Source organism: Sciurus carolinensis, chromosome 3 (genome assembly GCF_902686445.1).
Source record: "Sciurus carolinensis chromosome 3, mSciCar1.2, whole genome shotgun sequence".
Taxonomy (NCBI): Eukaryota; Metazoa; Chordata; class Mammalia; order Rodentia; family Sciuridae; genus Sciurus; species Sciurus carolinensis.
In genome coordinates this window covers 22,280,241-22,304,304 of record NC_062215.1, presented here as the reverse complement: position 1 = coordinate 22,304,304, position 24,064 = coordinate 22,280,241, and the positions used below count along the sequence as shown (strand labels likewise).

The 24,064-nt window shown below is 41.6% G+C and overlaps 1 protein-coding gene across 1 annotated transcript; it reads left to right on the top strand.

Annotated features, from left to right (window-relative positions):
• Positions 1-967: 967 nt before the first annotated feature.
• Positions 968-22,940, top strand: Casc3 (CASC3 exon junction complex subunit). The gene is made up of 14 exons (XM_047543257.1): positions 968-1,251; positions 1,627-1,654; positions 2,047-2,084; positions 13,780-13,938; positions 14,025-14,176; positions 14,686-14,862; positions 15,024-15,709; positions 18,306-18,370; positions 18,680-18,794; positions 19,015-19,113; positions 19,350-19,564; positions 20,337-20,459; positions 20,603-20,667; positions 21,219-22,940. The coding sequence occupies exons 1-13, from the start codon at positions 1,021-1,023 to the stop codon at positions 20,624-20,626; spliced, it is 2,112 nt and encodes a 703-aa protein (XP_047399213.1). The 5' UTR covers positions 968-1,020; the 3' UTR covers positions 20,627-20,667; positions 21,219-22,940.
• Positions 22,941-24,064: the final 1,124 nt, after the last annotated feature.

The following is a 24,064-nucleotide window of genomic DNA, read 5'->3' as shown; positions in this document are numbered from 1 at the left end:
TTGGCCACCAGTTAAGATTGTTTGGATCCTAATTCTCAGAAGACATTCATAATTCCTTCTATTTTCATGCTGTCTATAAGTTTGGTAAGCATCAGGATCCTTAAATATCATTTATAAAAACATTGGCAAAGAATTCTGTGATATATCAGTGACTTTACCTGTTTGATATATATTCTTAATGTGCACTTCCCTAGGTACACCAATAACTTAGCTTCTGCACCTTGTATATCCTTATTGTTCCAAATAAAATATACTAATTTTTTTCACTGCTGATAAATGGCTTGCTAAAATCAAAGATTTCCTGTCTTGTAACCCTTAACTAGAAGGAAATTAGGTCAGGATTTTGAACCAACCCTAGTTTCTACTTATCTCTTTAAATTTGTCGTAAAATCTTGATGAGATTAGCATCACTTTGGGAGAGGTGATGGCTGGGGTAGGAAGTCGCATGAAAAGGAAAGGAGGACAGACAGAACTGAAATCCTCTGACTCCACTGCAGATAATTAGTTTCTCCTTCATCCCTTAGCTTAAACTAGGTTGATGCGGCAAATCTGACGCAATACTACAGCTTTAGAGGTTTACCTTGATTCGTGATTTGACCAAGAAAACGAATGCAGTAAAATGCTCTGCCTCAAACGTAGGCAGAAACGAGAAATGGGGCAAGAAAACCATAAAACAGTCCAAATGAATGCTGCAGTGGAGCTATGACGAATCTACGCCTTCCACTACTAAGAAAGCCCAAGATGGCCGGGTGCAAGACCCGAGAGACAGCGAAGTCCAGCTCCCGGCACCCTGCGCCAGTCCTAGGGAAGTCAGGGGTTGTATCACGCCCACTTACGTCACCGAATACGTAAACCCGTTTGCCCGAAAACGTGCCGCAGGGCGCAGGCCCCGCCCCTCGAAAAGCGGGGCGACCAAACGCTGGACGTGAAGCATGCCGGGATAGCTCGCGAGCTTCCCAGTAGCCTCTGCGACGGGCGTGGTGCGTAAGGAGCTGGCCGGCGGTGGCCGTTCTCCGTAAGATGGCGGACCGGCGGCGGCAGCGCGCTTCGCAGGATACGGAAGACGAAGAATCTGGTGCTTCGGGCTCCGACAGTGGCGGCTCCCTCGCGCGGGGCGGCGGGAGCTGCAGTGGGAGCGCTGGAGGCGGCGGCAGCGGCTCTCTGCCTTCCCAGCGCGGTGGCCGCGGCGGGGCCCTCCATCTGCGGCGGGTGGAGAGCGGGGGCGCCAAGAGCGCTGAGGAGTCTGAGTGTGTGAGTGCGCGCGGGCGGGGCGGCGAGCCGGCCGGGGGCGGGGTGTAGGTGATGCGAGATGCTGGGACATATTTTGTCGAAAAGGAGAGTTATCCCAGCGCGAGTTTGCATCCATCCGGAATCCCAAGGGAAGGAGAGGTTGGGGGGTTCTGGGGGCGGAGAAGAGCCGCTGCAGATGGAAAGCGGATGTGTATTCAGAAATTGGGACAGGATATGAAGAGACCCGCCTCCCTCAGATGCTACTTGTTAAAGATTTACTTTTCTCCCTCTCTTTTCGACCATTTTGTGTTGAGTTTTCAGCTGTCCACCTACATTTCTTTATTGGGCTTCCCACTTTTGGAAATCACAGAGCTAACTCTATCTTCTTCCCCTCAGGAGAGTGAAGATGGCATGGAAGGTGATGGTGAGCACTATTTTTTACCTCATTACGACAGGAGTATTTGTGTACATAAACTCAGGTCACCTATTTCCAACAATGGATATATCCTCTCAGACCGTTGAGGGAGGGTGCTGCAGAGTGGCTTTTTGGAATATAGTGGTTAAGAGCATAGCTTTTGGCCAGGCACAGTGGGGTATGGGAAACAATCCTCAGCATCCCTCTCCCCACCCAAAGGGGAAAAAAGCATAAGTTCTGGGAGTGTGGTCTTGGGTAAATCAGTCTCAGCCAGTTTGCCTTACTTTTATCTACCTCACAAGTTGATGTAAGAATTGTTTTAGCCTAGTTCACAATAAAAAGTTAGGAATGTAATTATAGTTTCTGTTGCTTTTTCTTCACATATTTATGTTTTCTTTCAGCTGTTCTCTCGGACTATGAAAGTGCAGAAGACTCAGAAGTGAGTGTAATAGGTTTTTTCCCTGTGGTGTAAGTCATAAACATTTTGAAAACATCTGCAAAAATACCATGACCCTGCTTCTCTTCTGAATTCTTCATTTATGCTTTTTAAAAACTTAAGGGAGGTACTGTTCAATTAGGGGTAGAAACTTGGGACAATCCTCTTCAAGCTTCAGGTGTCACGTTGTTAGTAGCTGGTTTCTCTATATTTGAAAAAAGTAAGTTTTTGTTTTTGGGATGGGGTCTCCCTATGTTGACTGGGCTTTTTCTACTTTAGCCTCCTGAGGAGCTGGAACTATAGATGCCTACACCAACATGCCCAGTGTGAAAATAGTAGAACTTTCAAGTCCTTCAAAAGATGGTTGACAGTTGTTTTTTTAAAAATAGTTTTATTAAGGTAAAATTGAAGTACAGTATTGACAATTGGTTTTATGCTTAGGTTGAGAAGCTAACCAGTTGGATTTTTTTTTTTTTTTTTTTTTTTCCTCCCATATGTATCTGAAGACTTTGAAAGGACAGGATACTAAGTGGTCTGTGTCAAAAGCATCTTTCATGTTGTAGATAAGACTTTCTGTATGTTGGGGAAAGTTTCTCAGAGAGCTTATTTGTTTTGATTGAAATAAATAATTACAGATGCCCTTTGAATGACTGTTTGCCTTAGAGTTGTTGAATAATCCTGAGTTCTGGATTTAAGGAAGTGATTATGTGCAGGAAGAATCAAAGTGTGAATCAAAGATTTATTCTATAAATTTTATGAAACTGTGACTACATCTTGGATACTGTTAGGCCTGTGGAGATGCAACAGTGAACAGCTAACATAATTTCTGTCTTTGGGATCTTACAACATAAGGAAGTCAGCAAACATTCAGGCAGTCTTACCTAATTGAAAGAGTTGTCCCTTGATGACAGCTCTTGGGATAGGGTTAAGAAGAGTGTTGTTATGACTGGACATTGAATCCCTTTTAGGCATTCAGGAAAGAATAAGTTATAGTTAGCGAGACAAAACATGTACTAGGCAAAGACAGAAACAGGCAAGAAAGCCCAGGGGCAGGAGAGAAGGTGGAACATTTGGGAACTTGAAATAGTTTGGAGTAGTTAGGGCATTGTTGGACAGGATGGGTAATAGAAATATAAGTTGATGAGCAGGGACTGGATCATGAAAGGACTTACTTGATGCCCCCCTGCTTTTTTTGTTGTTGTTGTTGTTGAGTACCTGCTGTGTGCTAGGACTGTATTAGGCACTAGGTAAAAGACATAGTTCTTCCCTTGTGGAGTTTACCTTCTGGATCAAGGCAGGGAGACATTTAAGCAAGAATTATAATGTTTGATAAATGCCATGATATTGGAAGCGTAAGATGTGTTGGGAGCACATTGCAGGGGCAAGTGATTAGTTTTAAGGTATTTGGAAACAGAGAATGGGGTGTTTAGAGTTAGCCAGGCAGAGAGGTTTTTGGGTTTTTTGGCACTGAGGATTGAATCCAGGGGTGCTTTACCCCTGAGCTGCATCACCAGCTCTTTTTTATTTTTCAATTTTGAGACAAGGTCTTGTTCAGTAGCTTAGGGCTTCACTAAATTTCGGGAGGCTGGCCTTGAACTTGGGATTGTCCTGCCTCAGCCTCCTGATTGTATCCATGTTGTAGGCAGAATATTCTTAGCAGAGGGAACACTGAAAAGAAGATCTATAAGGATGAATTGCACAATGAGTTGAAGAATATGAAATATTTAGTATAACTAAAAACAGCAAAGCAAGGACTGAGTTCAGTAGCAAATGCCTGTAATCCCAGCAACTCGGGAGGTTGAGGCAGGAGGCTTACAAGTTCAAGGCCAACCTCAGCAACTTAGCAAGGCCCTGTCTCAAAATAAAAAGTTGGTGCATGCCTGTAATCCCAGCAGCTCAGGAGGCTGAGGCAGGCAGATTAAGTTCAAAGCCAACCTCAACAACTTAGCAAGGCCCTAACTGGCCTCAGCAGGACCATGTCTCTAAATAAAATGTAAAAAAGGACTGGGGATATGGCTAAATGGTTAAGTGCCCCTGGGTTCAAACCCTGGGACTGAAAAAAGAAAAAGTATTTGGATTCTATTCTAAAGAAGGGGGAAAAAATTAAGTAGTGTTTGTCAGATTCAGAGAATATTTCCTTCAGAAAATCCAGTTGGCTAGTCCTTACTGAAACAAAATCTTGGAGGGGCTTGGGACACTCAGATGTTTATGTTTGCAAAATCCCAGGTTGATGCTTTTGCACAGTAAAATTTGAGAAAGAATTGCAACAGGTTTTTTATCTGTAGTGGGGAGAATTGATCTACAGGCAATAAGGTTTGTCAGAGGAACCAGTTAAGAAAGCTATTACAGAAATGTAGGCAAGCAGTGGGTGTGGCATGGAGTAGAATAGTGGCAGTGAATATAGAAGTTTACAGAATTGAAAGTTATGATAGGTTTGGGATGAGGACTATTTTGCAGTAGTCATTAGAGCATGGAAGCATTGGAAAAACTGCTTGGCAGTTGGAATGTTTAGTGAGGTTTGGTGATTCTGAATTTATAATGGCTCACCATTCCATATATAAAGGAGTTTGGATGTTGTCTGTTGGCAAGGAAAGAAATGAAACTGGAGCATGAATTGCCAACAGGGCAAGAGAACTGTTCATTTGTTAGGATAGTCCAAGAATCAGATAGTGGTGCACTAAAGAAGTGTAAAAATGCCAGTGGGACTTAATAATACTTGGACAGATTGGAGAGATTTTGGTTGTACTACTGGAATCCTTCATTAAATGAATTAAGGAGTCAAAGGAATGTCCCAAGTTGATGAATGGTTCTAATTAATTACTAAGAAAGGGAATATGGGATGAAGAGATTTTGTGAAGGACCACGGTGAATTAGGGTTTTGGTACTGGGGGTTGATACAGTATTTTGCTAAGTTGCTGAGGGTCTCACTAAGTTGCTGAGTCTGGCCTTGAACTTGCTATGCTCCTGCCTCAGCCTCCAGAGTTGCTGGGACAACAGGTGTGGGCTACCGCTGCCCAGCCACAGGCTAGGTTTTAGATGTTTTTTGTTTTGCTATGAATTGAACTTATGACCTTGCATATGCTAGACTAGTGTTCTGCTAGTGAGCTACACTCACAACCAAGTTTTAGATGTTTTGAGATTGAGAACCTGTGGGACTTTGAACTTGGCCTCATGCATGCTAAGCAAATGCTGTCCCGTTGGGCTATATCCCTGGCCCTTTTTTGAGACAGGGTCTCACTAGGTTGCCAAGGCAGGTCTTGAATTAGCAATCTTCCTGCCTCAGCCTCCAAGTGGCTAGAATTAAAGGCTTGCACTATCTCATGCCTAGCTAATACATGAGTTCAGTTCGTTCGTTCTTTTTTTTTTTTCCCCTCATCTGAATAAATTTTATTTCTACTTAAAATGGACAACATCAGTTTCTACTGTTTCCAACACAGACACCTGACTAATAGATTTTACTAAGTTCTGATTTTATTTTTCTTAGGTAATTTTTTTTAATATATAAAAGGAATATACATTACTTTCCTAGGACTGCAGTAACAAATTACCATAAAGCATATTGCTTAAAATAACAAATTTGTCTCACAGTTCTGGAGGCTGAAAGTTTAAAACCAAGGTGTTGGCCAGGCTGTCTCTTTCTGGAGGCTGTAAGAAAGTCTTTCTGTGGCTCTCTCTTAGCTTCTGGTGTTTCTGGCAATCCTTTCCATTGATTTGTGGATACATCGTTCCAGTCAGTCTCTGCTTCTATTTTCACACAGTGCTCTTCCTGTAACTGTTCAAATTCCTACCTTTTTTTATTGGTACATTATAGTTACACATAATAGTGATATTTGTTGTTACATATTTATGCATGCATACAATAGAACAACTAATATGTGATTTCTAACTAATTTCTCATACTTTCCTAATCCTGAGTTTTCATTATTTAATCTGTTTTTATTTTATTTTATTTTGGTACTGGAGATTGAACCCAGGGGTACTTTACCATGGGGTCACATCCCTAACCCTCTTCATTTTTTATTTTGAGGCAGAGTCTTACTAATGTTGAGGCTGGCCTTGAACTTGGGATCCTTCTGCCTCAGCCTTTTAGTTGCTGGGATTAGAGGCATGTGCCACCACCCTGCTTCATTATTTTTAAAATTCTGATTAATATTTTTTTCATGCCTTACATAATTTTCTTGATGTCTTTTTAGCTTATTTCAAAGTAGAAATTACAATTTTGATATGCACATATCATATTGGCCTGCTTTATTGTCTACAGGAATGCTATTCTACTTATTTGTGTCCTTATAACAAGTTTATATGGGGTTTAACTTTGGTATTTGTTTTCTCTATTCACTTTAATGGAAATTTAGTTTTCCTAAATCTTTAGAAGAAAGCATGGTTCCAAGGAAACTTTTCCTAACTTCACAGAAGTTGCTCTTTTATTGTTTTTCTGTGGTGTTAAAAAATATGGTCACTTGATTTCTGAGACTTCTTGCTTTTATTCCCCTCTCCAGCTTGTTCTGGATCCTCTCTGTGCTGCTTAGTAGTTTTTTTTTTTTTTTTCTGTTTTTTGTTTTTTGTTTTTTAATTTAAATTTAATTTTTTTTTTTTTAAGTGGTAGATGGACCTTTATTTTATTCATTTATCTATATGTGGTGCTGAGAATCAAACCCGGTTCCTCACACTTGCTAGGCAAGCATTCTACCACTGAGCCACAACCCCAGCTTGCTTAGTAGTTTCTTTTCACTGAGAAACCCTATCCTAGAAGGGAACCCTGGTAACTACATCAGTTTAATCTTACCACGAATTCTTAACATTCACATGGCAAAACCTCTCCTAGTTCCAGCTGTAGTTGTTTGGCCTGCTGTGCTTTTCATTGTCCACCTGTTCATTATGGCAGAGTTCTCCAGTTCTTAGTTCCATTTACTTCTCTCTGCTTTCTCTAACACCAACACCAATACTATGTAGATCTTGTGGCTGTTGATGCTCTCTTATTATGCACTTAATGATTTTGAGTACAGGAGATACCTTATAAATGTTGTCCAGAGGGTTTCAGTTTTGCTCTCCAGAAGTTCTGTCATTCTATGTGGAGATTTGAAGAGAGATCAACCTATATTGCTTCCATTTTCCCAAAATCTTCAAGAAAACTTTTAAAGAAGCTTGACTCTGAAGGGAACCTAGAGAGATGGTAACTGAAGAGAATTCTTTGATGCCAGAAGATAGTTAGGTGGTGTTTTTTAAAAGTTGGGAGGATCTTGAGTTTGGTTAAAGATTGAAGGAACAAGTTCAGAGGGAAAGAAAAGAAAGGGAGTAGATAATATGTGTATTGGTATCCTTGACTGAGTATGTGAACAGTAGGAACTAGATAAGAGAACTATTTTCCATTGTAATTGTAGAGAAGTGAGGAGGAAAAGTATATGCAGAGGAAACTGGTATTTGTTTTTTCTTTGTGAGACAGAAGGAAAGGCATCTGCTTCAAGAAATGAGGTTGAGCCAGATGTGGTGACACTGGCCTGTAATCTCAACTACTCCAGAGACTAAGGCAGAAGGATCACAAGTTCAAGACCAGCCTCAGCAACTTAGTGAGACCCTGTCTCAAATTAAAATAGAAAGTATAGTTCAGTGGTAGAACACTTGTCTACCATGTGCCAAGTCAGGTGTTCAGTTCCTAGCATTACCAAAACAAAAAAGATGATGATGTTGGGTTTGGTGGTAGGACATGGTAGGAATTGTGAGACTGAAGGTTTGAAAGTATAAGTGTAATCTCCTTCATTGATGGGGTAATTTGTTGTGAGTGTGTAACCCCCTTCATGGATGGGGTAGTTTATTGTAGGGCTAGAGAAAGCAAACAGTTGAATTGATGTGCTCCCAGGCATTGGGGACTGGCAAAGGAATAGAAGGTGTTGCTAGTAGTCATAGAAATGAATGAGCCATGGAGTCTTAAGGGGAGAAAAGTAAATGTGAGAAAGGGCTGATTGATAGAAAGTTGAAGGATCAAGGAAGTAGCTACCTTTAAAAAGTTGGAGATGAGAGGGTAAGGGAATAACTAAACAGGAATAAAAAACAGCCCATTCCTCCCCTATACTGGGGATGGATCGGAGGACCTCACAAATGCTAGGCAATTGATCTAGCACTGAGTTACATCTCCAGCCTTTTTTAAATTTTGAAATAGGGCCTTGCTAAGTTGCCCAGGCTGGCCTTGAACATGCAGTTTTTCTGCCTTAGCTCCCCAAGTAGTTGGCATTAGAGGCATGTGCCAAAAAAGTAGGTTTAAAACAAACTGTTACTGATAGATTGCCTACTGTAAATTTTATTCATTTAAAGGGAACAGTTTAATTCTGATAGGTACAACCACTACTGTATCAGTTTCAGAAAACTTTTTATCACTTCAAAAAGAAACATGTAACCTTTAGCTAGCAATCCCACTTCTCTGACTTCTTCCCCAGGCCTAAATAACCACAAATGTACTTTCTGTAGATTTCCCCTTTCTGGCCTTTCATATAATTGGAATCATGTAATATGTAGGCTTTTGTGACAACTTCTTTCATTTAACATAATGTTTTCAAAGTTGTAGTGAATATCAGTACTTTGTTACTTTTTATGACTGAATAATAATCAGTTATATGGAAATATTATAATTTGTTAATCCATTCATCCATCGATGAAAATTCAGGTTGTTTCTGTTTCCCCCCCGGCTCTATTATGGTATATTTGATGAATAAAAATTATATATATGAAAGGTCTGTAATGTGTTTTTTTTTTTTTTTTTTAAACCCCCCTACAGCCAGAAAAATCATTGTGATGTTTTGATACATGTTAATGATTATATCTATCACTTCAAGTAGTTAATTTTATTTTGTGGCATATAGTTAATTTTGTGGTGAAAAAACTTAAGATCTGCCTTAGCAAATTTCACATATGTAGTATATTATTATTAACAATAATTACCATTTTAGCCAGGTGTGGTGGCTCATGCCTGTAATCCCAGTGATGTAGGAGGCTGAGGCAGAAGGATTGCAAGTTCAAAGCCAGCCTCAACAACTTAGCTAGATTCTGTCTCAAAAAAGTTAGGGGGCGGGCCTAGGATTGGGCTCAGTGATAAAGCATCCCTGGGTTCAATCCCCAGTACCAAAAAAAAAAAAAAAAAATGTTGCCATAACTGCAGTTTTATATCATTTGGCTCAGATACCCCCATTTTCTCTACCCTCCAGCCTGGCAACCAGCTTTCTACAGATTCCACTTATAAGTGAGATCACACCATGTTTTGTGTCTGGTTTATGTCAGTTAGCATGATGTCCTCTGGGTTTATGCATGTTGTCTCAGGTGGCAAGATTTCCTCTTTTTTTCTTTTCTTTTTTTTTTAAGGTGTGAACAATACTTTATTATATGTATATACCACATTTTCTTTATCCTTTTATCCATTAGTGAGCACTTGGGTTCTTGGTCTTTTCCCTTTTTTACTTTTCTTTTTTCTCCACCTCCTCCTTCTTCGTGGTTCTGGAGATTGACCCAGCCACCTTGCACATGCTAGGGAAGTGCTTTACCACCTAACTATACCCCCAGCACTTTTCATTTTTTAATATTTTTGTTTCTATTTATTTTTTTCCTCTTCCCTTTTTTAAAGTTTTATTTTGAGACAAGGTCTCACTAAGTTGCCCAGGGATTAGCCTCAAACCTGTGATTTTTCTGCCTCAGCCTCCCAAGTCGTTAGTATTATAGTATTACAGGCAAATGCCACCATGCCTGCCTATTGTCATAGCTTCTTTCATCTTTTTGTTTATTATGAATAATGCTGCCATAAAAATTAGTATACAAGTTTTTGTGTGGACATATGTATCCACTCCCCCCCCATATTTGTTATTGGTATGTTATAATTATATGGTAATTATACAGAATGATGTTTTCACTTTCCTTGAGTATGTACCTAGGAATGGAATTGCTGAGTCATATGATAACTGTTTAATTGTTTGAGAAACTGCCAGATTGTTTTCCAAAGTGTTCACGCCATTTTACATTTCCAACAGCCATGTATATGTTTCCATTTCTCTACTTCCTTGGCAGCAATTGTTATTTCCTGACTTTTTTGTATTAATTCTAGCCATCCTAGTAATGTGAAACCTGTTTGATTTGCATTTCCCTGATTACTCTTGATATTTTGCCTATTTTTAGTTGAGTTGTCTTTTTGTTATTGAGTTATTTTGTAAGTCCTTTATCATCATATGTGATATGTAAGTTTTTTACTCCTCATTCTGTAGATAGATGTCTTTTTTACTTTCTGTAATGGTTTTCTTTCAGGTACAAAGTTTTCATTTATTTTTATATGGAGATTGAACCCAGTGTTCAGTGGCTGCTGAGCTATATTCATGATCCTTTAAAATTTCTTTCTTTCTTTCTTTTTTTTTTTTTTAATTTTTAGTTGCCCAGGCATGAAAATGGGTGACTGGAGTGGAGGGGAAGACTGACCTCTGAGCTAGTCTTCAAGTAAATGACAGGTTGTGGCAGACGCAGAGGTGATAGGAGCTTCAAGCAGGGATTTAAACTGAGGATGAGAAAAGTTGGCCATGTATATTCATAGGTACACAGGAGACTGAGAGAGGAGGATCACTTTAGCCCACTAGTTCAACATCAGCCTAAGCAACACAGCAGTACCCTGCCTCAAAATGTATGAAATAGGTAGATGATACATACATACATACACATATATACACACATAAAATGGATAAGGAGTTGAATCTAGAAGAGGCATTAAGAATGGGGAGGACACCTACCCTACCTCTTAAATCTGAAAGATGTGGGGTGGTGGGTAGAACAAAGAAAACCCTAATAGTAATTCTTTACTGGAAGTAATTGTTTCAGGATTAGTGAGAGCTGAAAAGAGGTCAGTCGGTAGTGAAAGATGTAGAGGAGTTTGTCTCCTTTAGCAAAGGACTTTTTTTTTCAGTTGTAGATGAACACTAAGCTAAAACCCCAGCCCTAGCAAAGGATTTTGATGATCTCCCTTGGCTTGAGTTAGACCAGGCTTTGACTCTCATTTGGAGTCTCAGCAATTTGTTTCCTTCCTTTCTTCCTTGGAAACAAAATTAGCTTCTTGTTCAGAATAAAAGAATTGCCTCATTTGACATTGTTGTACAGTTTAGAGAGGATGGAGCATAAAACAGAGTTCCCTAAGTGATCATGCTTTTATACTATTTTGTTTGGAGTGGGTAGTAATAAAGTCATATATGCACATGGAGCAAGTTATTGCATTTTCACTCCAAAACCTGTGGGGAAATTAGGATCAAGGAAAAAACTGAATGATTAACATCCACCTGCCCTCATATAAAGAGGAGAGATTTCATGTAATTGAAGAATATGAGAAGAATCAAGGGTGTTTGATGATTAAAATTCTGTAGATAAAGGCTTGATTCTCTTAGTAAAGGTATAGTCAAGCTGGGTGTGGTGACTCAGGCCTGTAATCCCAGCAATTTAGAAGGCTGAGTCAGGAGGATCACAAGTTCAAAGCCAGCTTCAGCAACAAGTCCCTAAACAACTTAGTGAGACTCTGTCTCAAAATTTTTAAAAAAGGACCGGCAATGTGGCTTAGTGGTTAAGTGCTACTGGGTTCAATTCCTGGTATCAAATAAATAAAGGTATAGTCAAACAGTGCTCTGTCATTTTTCTGGGAATCCTAGCTCAAGACACTCAGAGGCCATAATACCCAGATGTTGAGCAGGGAACAGTGAGGAAGAGGGATTAATTAGCTTGTCTGGGCCAATCAGACAGACCTAGCTCTATATGAAGAAAGGACAGAATGTATAGCTTGAGAGCTTCTCACTTAATCAGGACTATTAGTTGAGTCGCTTTGACCAGATTCCTGGGGCCAATTTGGGTATAGAGAGAAAATTGTGGTTCAGGTCAAGTGTCAGTTCCTGTAGAACAAAAGACCCATGTACACATATTTGCCAGATGGCAGAGGTGAACCACCAGTGGGGACTAGACCACTTTCCCATGAACCCATTTCTTTTGAGTTATTGTAGCCATTTACCTCCCTAACCTGCCTCCTTAGGTTAAAATCCAGGGAGGACAAGGAAAGGAGAGTAGTAACCCTGTTCTAAAGCCATTCCCCTTCTCATGAGCCTTAGCTGCTGCTTTTCCTACCTACGGTTAACTACACTTCCATTTTCTGACCTATTCTAGTGGCACCTATTTAGGGAGATGGCCTAATAACCCTCCCTTGTGTGGAGAGACTCAATACTTTTTTTGGTGGTGGGGTTGAACTGGGGATTGAACTCAGGGCACTTGACCACTGAGCTACATCCCCAACCCTATTTTGTATTTTATTTAGAGACAGGGTCTCACTGAGTTGCTTGGCACCTCTCTTTTGCTGAAGTTGGCTTTAAAATTGTGATCCACCTACCTAGCCTCCCAAGCTGCTGGGATTATAGACGTGTGCCACTGAACCCAGCTTCAACACTTTTTGTTAGGAGCAGAGTTATTCAATCTTGATGTGGGAAGAGGGAAAAAAAAATATAGGAAAGAGAACACAAGCTTGTCTGTGTGTTGTCTCCTCCCCTTACCCCCCAATATCAAAGACAAGTTGTTCTCTAAGATTTCCAGGTCAGAATTTTTATAATGTGATTCTGGACCGCGTTCTTGGTTCTGGGAATCTCATGCTACAGAAAACTTAGTACCCTTCCCCAAAAAACAAAGAAAGAAAACTTGGCACCCATATTATAGACAGCAAAAATGTTAAGTCATGGGGCTGTGGGTGTGACTCAGGTAAAGTGCATGCATGTGAGGCCTTGGGTTCATTCTGCAGCACCGGAAAAAGAAAAATGTCAGTATTTCCCAATTTGGAGGTAACAGTGCCTTGAGAAGTGTTTGGCGATTTAGCTCATGGAAGGCCCTGAGTTTTATCCTTTTTAAAAAAAAAAAAAAAAAGAAGAAGAAGAAGAAAATAGTACCTTGAGAAATCTTGGAGTCATTACAAGCAGTTTGCAAATTCACTAAGTTCATCTGTTATTATGGACTAAATATATATCCTGCCTTTATATACTATTATTACTATTTATTTAGGTATTAGGAATTAAACTCAGATGCTAATTTGCTTAGGGCCTCAGTTGCTGAGACTGGCCTTGAACTTGCCATCCTCCTGTCTCAGCCTCCTGAGCTGCTGGGATTGTAGGTGTGCACCACCACACCTGACTACACTATTATTTTTGAAGATATGTAAACTAATAAAATGTGAGTTTATTTTAAAATGTTGAATGTGCAGCAGTTGTTTGTAACTGTATTTTTTTTCAATCTAGATGTTTTAGTAAATGTCAGAAAATGTTTTCCTAAAGAATAGAAAATATTGTTATATCGTGTATTGTGTACATGTACAAAATGTGTAATAACAAATCCTATAAGTAGATAAAACTATAATGCACCAATAAAATCATATAGGAAAGCCTGGGCTCAGTGGCCCATGCCTGTAATCCAGCTCAGGAGGCTGAGGCAGGAGGATCATGAATTCAGGCCAGCCTCAGCAGCTTAGTGAGGCCCTATCTCTAAATAAAATACAAAAAAGGATTAGGGATGTGGCTTAGTGGTTAAGCACCCCTGGGTTCAATCCCTGGTACCAAAAAAAATGGGAAAAAAATTAAAATCTTAAAAAAAAAAGGAAAATAAATTGTAAAGTGGCATCATTCAGATCTTATCTCCCCAGCTGACAGGGAAACTGTTTTTCCAGGCTGAAGAAGGGGAATACAGTGAAGAGGAAAACTCCAAAGTGGAACTGAAATCAGAGGGTAATGATGCTGCTAATTCTTCAGCAAAAGAAGAGAAGGGAGAAGAAAAGCCTGACACCAAAGGCACCGTGACTGGTGAGAGGCAGAGTGGGGATGGACAGGTCAGTACACTGCACAGTCCTCTTCGGGGGCTTGAATAGGGAATCGCAATCTTGGAGGAGTAAGGAGCCCTTTATCTTTCTTTCAGGAGAGCACAGAGCCTGTGGAGAACAAAGTGGGTAAAAAGGGCCCTAAGCATTTGGATGATGATGAAGATCGGAAGAATCCAGCATACATACCCCGGAAGGGGCTTTTTTTTGAGCATGATCTTCGAGGTCAAACTCAGGAGGAAGAAATCAGGTGCTGTTGCTTTCTAGCATGTATTTAGTGCTTTCACTGTATGTCAGGACACTTTATCAAGTGCTTTACCTGTATTATCTCATTTACTACTCAAAACTTAAGGTAAGAATTATGGTTCCTAGGGACTGGGGTTGTGACTCGGTGGTAGAGCCCTTGCCTAACGTGTGAGGCACTGGGTTCGATTCTTAGCACCACATATAAATAAATGAATAAAATAAAGGCCCATCAACATCTAAAAAAATATTTTATAAAAAGAATTATGGTTACTATGCCTCTTATACAGATGAGGAAAATAAAGCATAGAATGTTTGGTAATTTTTGGTAGGGGAACTAGGATCTAGACCCAGGGTAGTCAGTTTCCGAAACATCTTCTCTTAGGCATCACAATTCTGCCTTCCTTAATAGGAGGCCTCTGAGATATGACATACTTGCATAGCCTGCCTTTTAAGAAAGAAGAGATGTTTCAAAGTACCAAGTGGCTCAAGACACTTTTCCTTGATTTTGTCCAGACCCAAGGGGCGACAGCGAAAGCTATGGAAGGATGAGGGTCGTTGGGAGCATGACAAGTTCCGCGAAGATGAGCAGGCTCCCAAGTCCCGACAGGAGCTTATTGCTCTTTATGGCTATGATATCCGCTCAGCTCACAATCCTGATGACATCAAACCCCGAAGAATTCGGAAACCCCGGTAAGGAAATTTTGGATTGTTGATATTTTTAGAAAGAACTAAATACCTTTGTAGCCAGTAAGTGAGTGGGTAAGGAATATAGGCTGTCTCCCTGACTCAGTTTATATCTATCATGGCCCCTTTTGTTATTTTTCTTAAGTTTCTCCATTTCATGTTTTTAGATTTGGGAGTCCTCCACAAAGAGATCCAAACTGGATTGGTGAGCGTCTAAACAAGCCCCATCGCCACCAGGGTCCTGGGGGTACCCTACCACCAAGGACATTTATTAACAGGAATGCAGCAGGTACTGGCCGCATGTCTGCACCCAGGAATTACTCTCGATCTGGGGGCTTCAAGGAAGGTCGTACTGGTTTTAGACCTATGGAGGCTGGTGGGCAGCATGGTGGCCGGTCTGGTGAGACTGTTAAGCATGAGACTAGTTACCGGTCACGGCGCCTGGAGCAGACTTCTGTGAGGGATCCATCCCCAGAAGCAGATGTTCCAGTGCTCGGCAGTCCTGAGAAAGAAGAAGCAGTTGTAGAGACACCAGCTGTTGCTCCTGACACTGCACCACCAGCCCCTGACAGGCCTATTGAGAAGAAATCTTACTCCCGGGCGAGAAGAACCCGAACCAAAGTTGGAGATGCAGTCAAAACTGCTGAGGAGGTGCCCCCTCCACCTGAAGGGCTGACCTCAGCACCTCCGGTCTCAGAAACCACCCCTCCTCCATCTACTAAGACTGGGAACTGGGAGGCTTCAGTAGATTCTGCTACAGGTGGACTTGAGCAAGATGTGGCACAACTAAATATAGCAGAACAGAATTGGAGTCCAGGACAACCTTCATTCCTACAACCACGGGAGCTTCGAGGTAGGTATTATAGTGTTGATAACTAGCTCTTTGCTCTCTGTATCACTGGGCTTAGGGACTGGGACTTAGGTCTCTCGTCATTTCATAATTGAGGTAAAAGCAGGGGTTCATTGGTTCATTTGTCCAGTTCTCAGAGCAGTTTTGTCTCTTACCCAAGGCTATCTCACTATCTTTTTTTTTTTTTTCTTTTCTCCTTTTCTTGTACTGGGGATTGAACCCAGGGTCTTGTGCATGGTGGGCAAATGCTTTACTGGGCTACATACCCAGCACTTCTTATTTTATTTTGAGACAGGGCTTCACTAAATTGTCCGGACTTGTGTGGAACTTGTGATCCTCTTGCCTTAGCCTCCCAAATGTTCCACTACTTTATGTACTATTAACTGATCATTGTTGAGCCTCTGAATCAGAATTCTTTTCTATTTTCTGTACAAAAATGTGGAAGAAAGAAAAAAAAAAGGTGGAAAAAGGTGACAGTGTTCTTATTGTTTGAGCTAATGGTTAAATGTTTGAAGGCAGAAACACTTTTTTGACTCAGGATTAGGATCTTCTGTCTTTGAAGGAATCTCTCTCAAATATCCTTAGCCCACAGACTGCCTAGTAGAACTTTTATGTAATTCTGGTGCTTTTGAATACTTGAAATGTGACCAGAGGGAGGAAGTGAACTTTTAATTATTTAAAATTTAAATAGCCACATGTGGCTGGTGAGTATCATATTGGATGACATAGTTCTAGAGAGTAGATCCTATTGTCCCTTTTGTCCATTCTGCTTTGTCTGTCTTCTTAGTTTCTTAGTTTAAGTCTGGTGAGAGGAAGTCCTCCTTTGAACTGGGAGTGCAACACCTCCTCTGGCATATGTGATTTTTAAACACCTCAAATCAGTGTAGTCCACACTGAACCTAGAGTTGATCTCTGAGAGGAGTAGATACTCACTACTGATTTTTTTGCAGGGTGGGGAGATTCTGGAAATTGATCTCAGGGGCACTTGACCACTGAGCTACATTACCCCAGCTCTTTTTATGTTTTGAGACAGGGTCTCTATAAATTTCTTAGAGCCTCACTCAGTTGCTGAGACAGGTCTTGAACTTGTGATCCTCCTGCCTCAGCCCCCCAAATTGCTGGAATTACAGTCATGTCCCACCACACCCAGCTTCTTACTGATATTTTATTATCATTGTAAGACAGTCTCTGGTTCCTTTTTATTCTGAGTTATTTTTAACCAGTGTGGAATCCTCCCAAATGTCCAGACCTATGCCAACAGTATAGTATAATCAGGAAGATTCAACAGAATATCCTACTGCTGGTCAGTTGCTGCTCTGAAACTTCTGGGTTAGATTTTACAATATGTGTGATAATGTGCTAATTAATTAATGTGCTATTCAGGGAAGTGTTTAGTAACGAGGGGTTTTTGTTTATTGGTTGATTGTGTTTATTCATTTGTTTGGTTTTATTTTTTTGGTGCTGGGGGATGTACCCAAGGGTGTTTTACCACTGAGCTACACACATCCCAGTCCTTTTTTCTTTTGAGACAAGGTTCCCCTAAATTGCAGAGGTTGGCCTTGAACTTTTTAGTCCTCCTACTTCATTCCTGAGTTTCTGGATTACAGGTGTGTACTATCTTACCCAGCATGAGTTATTTTACGTTTCTGAGACAGGGTCTCACTAAGTTGCTCAGGTTGGCCTCAAACTTGTGATCCTTCTGCCTCAGCCTCTTAGCTGGGATTACAGGTGTGCGCCACTGCACCCAACTGAACATGTTTCTTCACCAAAGTCATTTTTTTTATATTCAAGGACTTTGTTACTATGTTAAGATGACAGGCAGTAGGGGCAAATTTTCAAATACTAGTGTTGACAATAAGGAGATAGTTTAAAAGAAGAAAGCCAGCAGGTGGTGCTTGCTTGTAATCCCAGTGACTCAGGAGGCTGAGGCAGGAGGATTGCAAGTTCAAAACCATCCTCAGCGGGCTGGGGAGATAGCTTAGCTGGTAGAGCGCTTGCAAGACAAGCCCTGAGTTCGATCCCCAATACCAAAAAAAAAAAAAAAAAAAAACCAGCCTCAGCAATTTAGTGAGGCCCTAAACAACTTAGACCTTATCTAAAAATAAAAAAAGGACCGGGGGTGTTGCTCAGTGGTTAAGTGCCCCTACGTTCAATCTCTGGCAGCCCCCTACCCCAAAAAAGAAGAAGAAATCCAGCTGGCATGGTTCAATCCCCAGTACCATTACTACTACTCCTACTAATAATAATATAAAATAAGAAGAAGCTGGGGTTGTGGCTCAGCAGCAGAGCACTTGCCTAGCACATGTGAAGCATTGGGTTCGATTCTCAGCACCACATATAAATGAATTTTTAAAATGTCCATTGCCAACTAAAAAAAATTTTTTTTAAATAAAAGAAGGGGGACTGGGGATGTAGCTCAGTTGGTAGAGTGCTGGTCTTGCAAGCACAAGGCCATGGGTTCAATCCCCAGCACCACCAAAAAAATAATAATAATAAAAATAAAAATAAAAGAAGAAAACTTTTCCCCATGTTCAATTTGTCATTTCTTGATGACCCTTGAGTCCCACTCACGACAGTCACTTTTTTTGATCTACTACAGGTGTGCCGAACCACATACACATGGGAGCAGGACCTCCACCTCAGTTTAACCGGATGGAAGAAATGGTACAAAAAGGGAAGAGTAGTAGTTGGGGAAGGGTTGCATATTATAACTTGTTTACTGTTTAAACCAATATATGGTCTTAATGCTAATTTTCCCATTGATTACCTGTGCTTCTTTTAATTTAGATCTCAGAAATGTGGGATAGAAGGTTTAGGTTGGAATATTGATTCTTTTCATTGATTTCCCATTTATTTTGCAAATACTAAAACCTGCCATGTACCAAGTGTTTTCTAACCTCTAAAAAATAGGTAGGACTTCATGAGAGAGTCAGCCCACTGGAAGTCTTGTTCAGGTCTCTCTCTCTATCTCAGGGTGTCCAGGGTGGTCGAGCCAAACGCTATTCATCTCAGCGGCAGAGACCTGTGCCAGAGCCTCCTGCCCCTCCTGTGCACATCAGTATCATGGAGGGACATTACTATGATCCACGTGAGTTGTTTGTTACTGTTTGGGTACTTTTCTTGGCAAGATGAAGTGAATTAACAGGCCAGCCTCCCATCTCTTAATTTCCCTTCTTTCCTGTCACACTGTTCTCACATATTGCCTAGTTGCCATTTTTTTCACATCTTTTTGAGTTTGGGAGACAAAAAGACATTTCCTTTTGATATGAAGAGTGAGGGTTTATGAGACCCAATGTGATATTTTACAGTGCAGTTCCAGGGACCAATCTATACCCATGGTGACAGTCCTGCACCACTGCCCCCACAGGGCATGATTGTACAGCCGGAAATGCACCTTCCCCACCCAGGTAAGCTTTTGTACTTCTGTCTGTATGCTTCTAGTATGTGAGGATGTGGTTTGGGGATTCCATAAACCTAAACACACTTGAGCTCTTTGCTGCTAGCCTGTGAAGCTGGCCATCCTGGCTGCTTGGGTCCATTCTGAGGATTTCCATCCTGAGCTACTTTGTGTTGCAATCCAGCCAGACCATCCTGTGAAAATGGTAGTATCTTTTTCAGTTTTTGTTTTCTTCTCCTTATCCAGGTTTACATCCCCACCAGACACCGGCACCTCTGCCCAATCCAGGCCTCTACCCACCACCAGTGTCCATGTCTCCGGGACAGCCACCACCCCAGCAGTTGCTTGCTCCTACTTACTTTTCTGCTCCAGGAGTCATGAACTTTGGTAATCCCAGTTACCCTTATGCTCCAGGAGCACTGCCTCCCCCACCACCTCCTCATCTATATCCTAATACACAGGTGAGATGGCTAATAAGCAGATTTTTGTAGCTACATATCTTTTAAATCAGACAAGACTGTGCTATGAGAAGAATGCTAAAGGAATTTGAGAATTTTCAATGCTACTGATCTTGGTGTGGGGCCAGGATGCCTCCAGGTGGTCAGGTGGTAGAAATGCAGCTTATGTAATGCCAATCAGTTTATTCACTTCAGTTTCTTTAATGGTATTTCATTTAATGTTTTTTGGGTACACCATATCTTCTGCTGTTTACTCAACAGCACAAAGGAACTGCATTCTAGCCAGTTGTGGTGGTGAACACCTATAACCCCCCAGCTGTTAGGAATGCTGAGACCAGAGGACCACAAATTTGCAGACAGCCTAGGGAACTTAATTAGCAAGACTTTATACAAGTCCCTGTAGTCAAACCCCAGTCCCCTGCACACACACACACACACACATGCAAAAGGAAATTCTCCTCAACAACTTACCCTACTTAACTCCCTTGATACCATCTGTATCTAGATTGTCACCATTGAGCTCAGCCTTTGCCATTTGTCAGCATATGGTAGAAACTGGAGAGAGCTGGACAATATTTTGGAGGTAGGAACCAGAACATAATAGTGACATATTAAGGCAGAAATGAATAGTCACATTATTTTAAAGGGAGCAGCTTAAAACTTTTAAACATTATAGAAATTCTCCAGTAATCTTATTTTTTGTGGCTAGATAATGTTTCCTCTTCATTTAAGGCTGGATGAATTAATTCTTAGCTTTTTCTTCTCTTGGTGTCAGGCGCCATCACAGGTATACGGAGGAGTGACCTACTATAACCCTGCCCAGCAGCAGGTGCAGCCAAAGCCCTCCCCACCCCGGAGGACTCCCCAGCCAGTCACCATCAAGCCCCCTCCACCTGAGGTATGAGCTCCTACCCATATTTATGGCATATGCTTACATCAGTGGGCTTTCCATTTTGCAGAGAATCTCTGCTTTTCAGGGTTGTTTCTGTGGAACACAGTCTTTTTTGGTATGACTGATAGGAAATTTGAACTTTATTTCAGGTTGTAAGCAGGGGTTCCAGTTAAAATGACTTTCTGAATATTTTAACTCTTAACATCATAGAGAAGTAAGTGAACAATTTACTGTGACTTCTGTTCTTAAAACTAATGCTTGTACTTGCCTACTTAACAACCAAAATCACCTAATTAAAGCTTTATGTTATAATCATGGGATATCTCTTGAGCTTTAAAGGACTCCCAGAAGTTGCCGGTCCTTTGTTTTGCAAATTCATTGGTCAGGGTTGAAATAGAACCCATTGTTAACTTGACAGTTCCATTTGGGAACTTATAAGGAAAAATACAGGAACATGGTCTTAGAAAGTTCACTAAGGAAAAGGGAAATCAGAATTGAAGGCAGTACAACAGAAGGAGCTAGTTCTAAAGATCATAAAGGAGAAAAAACTGTTGTTTTAAGATCATTAAAACATTTAAGGTCTGGGAGTGTAACTCATAGTGTAGAGCATTGCTTAGCATGTGCAAGGCCTTGGGGTTCATCCTTAGTGCCACAAAACAGAACAAAACCACATTATTTAGAATGTGACTTTATGAGAACAGTTTGTAAGTGTCCAGAGGTCCATTAACACTTTGGTGGTTCTACCTTTTCCCCAACCCTTGTCAGAACAGCGGAGGTGAGATCTCAGGAGAGAAGAGAAATTCAACTGGCTATCTACCACCCTGAGGGCTTCAAAGATATAGGATGACCCTACCAGCAAGCTCCTGAAGGAGGAAGAATCCCCTTCCTCTGAGGACAGGCTCTGCTGGAGAGAGGAGAAACAGGTGACCTCCTCGCACCTCTACTCTTCACTTGAGCTGTCTGTGCTCAGGGGAGCAGAGACCCAGACAGCCCAGGCTTCTGAGGATAGATTCAGAAGCCCAAGTCTTGCTCTTCTTCACTTTCTCCTGGGAAATTTAAGTGTCTTCTCCCAGGGAAGTTCCTGCCTGTTTGTTTTGTTTCCTAAAATGTTTGTTTTTTAAAGCCTGGCTTGCTATTTTTAAATTAATATTCTTAGTTTTTCTGTTTCTTTCTCTCTCTCTCTCTCTCTCTCTCTCTCTCTCTCTCTCTCTCTCTCTCTCTCTCTCTCTCTCTCTGCCTTTAAATGAAATAAGTTCATTCTGGTTTGCTAGCCCCTCTGGGCTCCCTTTTGACTCTTCCCTGCATCCCAGATAATTGAGAATGTATCAACCAAGTGTAAAAAGAGCTGGCCTTTCACTTTTGGTGGGCCTTTGTTATTTTCTTGTATACTTGAATTCTCTTAACTCCTTTAACCCTGTGGAAACAAAGCTGTCTGCACACAGTGTCCCTTTGTGGAGAAAAGCTCAGAGTGGGTGAGTAGGAGCTCTTTTTGATTTAGGGTTTACAAGTCTGAACTTCCAACGGTACTCTGGTGGGCTTCAGTCCTCTACTGAGGGCAGAGTCTACTGTGGGGAGAAATGGCAAACCAGATACTTTTGTGCGGAAAGAGGGTGGAGTGAGAGCCTTTGCACCTTGGGGGAATGTATTCACACAGGCCTCAGGACTCAGGCTTTGAGGTTAGTGGAATTAGAGAACTCTGCTTCTCTTCTTTCCATCCCTACCCCTCTCCCTTCTCAGTTGCTGTGGACCAATGCATCTCTCTAGAAGCAAGTACTATCCAGCAAGCAGTCTACCTTATCCTTTGCAGTCGCTGTTCTCCACAGTTTTCCTGCTACAAGTGTTTTAGGTGTTATTACCTTATTTTCCCCAATTGTTCTGTTCTTGCAAACAGAAGATATGGCACCTGGCCTTAAGGCCTAAGGAAGCCAGTCACCTTCTGGGCAAGGGCTCTCCCTCTGTCCTCCCTGGCCATGGCACCAACTTGCTGCCTCTGCGGGATAGCTTCCTGTTATTGCAGCACTTGTGTCTGCCAGGGGGAACTTTGCCACGATCCCTGTCCTTCTACAGAACCTGAGGGAGAAGGTTCCCCTAGTAATGTCACTGTCTGTTCTTACTCCTTCCCTCCAGCAGCTGGCCTAACCACTGAGTCATGGTGTGGGATAAGGAAGGAGGAGAGGCATTTAAGCTGTAACCCCCAAGGAGGAAATAACTAAGAGGTTCTTCCAGGGGTAGCCGGCGGTTGTGCCTTTGTAGGCTTCCCTTTGCCTTAAACCTGAAGATGTCTCCTCAAGCCTGTGGGCAGCATGCCCAGATTCCCAGACCTTAAGACACTGTGACAGTTGTCTGTCTGTCCACTGTGTTTAGTTGCAAGGATTTCTCCATGTGTGTTGTTGCTGTTTTTTTTTTTTTGTTACTGTTTTAAAGGGTACACATTTGTGATCAACATTATGACTTGGAGATAATAAAATTTAGACTATAAACTTGGCTCCCTTTACAGTGTTTTGCATGAGTCTTGATTTGGGAGGAAAGGAAGAGGACTTCCTAAACCCCCATTACCACATAGGTACCAGGATATCATACAGTCCCTTAGATTAGAAGTATCAGGAACAGTAAAACTTACCAATGTGAACACCTGGTATCCCCTATGCCATCCTTTGTGTTTGGCAAGTAAGTTTCTCCTTGTAATGTACCATCAAATATCAGTATAACTGTACTAGGTCCTGGACAAGAAGGAGGCATATCTTTCTGGAAGGTAGCTATCTTTCTTGAAAAGTAAAGATACTGGCACTCAAGAATTATGGACCACAGTGTAAGGGAGAGGCTCCAGTCAACCTCAGTATAGGTAAAAGAAGGGAAACTCAGAAACACCACAAACTGTGGCTCATGTTGCACTTTACCTAGGCCCTTGATGCACACAGAGTGATTCCCAGCTTTGAATTGACTGTTTCCTCCAGGTCCTGGATGGAGTGGAAGTTTGCTGTTTGGGAGAACAATTGAATTTGCTGTAGAGCTGGCAGCCTCAGTCCTTGAGTTCCAAAAAGGCTTACACTGGGGATATGGATGTATCTTAAAACGACAGATGGAAGTTCCCCCACACCTCTTGGTGCTGCTGCTACAGCCAGATAACCATGAATTTCCTGACCCCATCCCATGTCATTTTGCTTTCTTTCTCCCCCACATGATCATATCTATAGGCCTTGTCCCTGGGGTCATGCAAAGAATGCCAACCAGCCTTGGGGGTGGGTTACTGGTAGGAGGAACAAGAATGTTGAGATGCTTCCCCCTCACCCCTGCCTCTTGCTTCCCCAGTCCTGCAGTTAGATCCCATTGCTCTCTGTTGCCCTGGTAACCAGCTCTGCAAGAAGAAACTCAAGCTCAGCAAAGCCCCCAGGTTCTCTCTGCCCTCCCAGCCTGCCTCTTGGTGGGCAAAAAGAAGTGGAGTACAAGGTGTAGACAGATCAGCCTTAGGTAGCCTGCCCAACCCCCTTCTAGAAACCCAGAGGCTGAACTCTCTGTTAAAGCTTTTTGGCCCCCATCTCACGGTTGTAATTCATACCATCCTACTTTTCTCTTTATTTTTTCCATGATAGATTGCAGATGCCCTGCCAACC

Coding starts and splice junctions, on each gene's coding strand:
- Casc3 (XM_047543257.1), top strand. CDS start 1,021: ATGGCGGACCGGCGGCGGCAGCGCGCTTCGCAGGATACGGAAGACGAA. Junction 1,252..1,626: donor GCGCTGAGGAGTCTGAGTGT/GTGAGTGCGCGC, acceptor TCTTCCCCTCAG/GAGAGTGAAGATGGCATGGA. Junction 13,939..14,024: donor GGCAGAGTGGGGATGGACAG/GTCAGTACACTG, acceptor TCTTTCTTTCAG/GAGAGCACAGAGCCTGTGGA.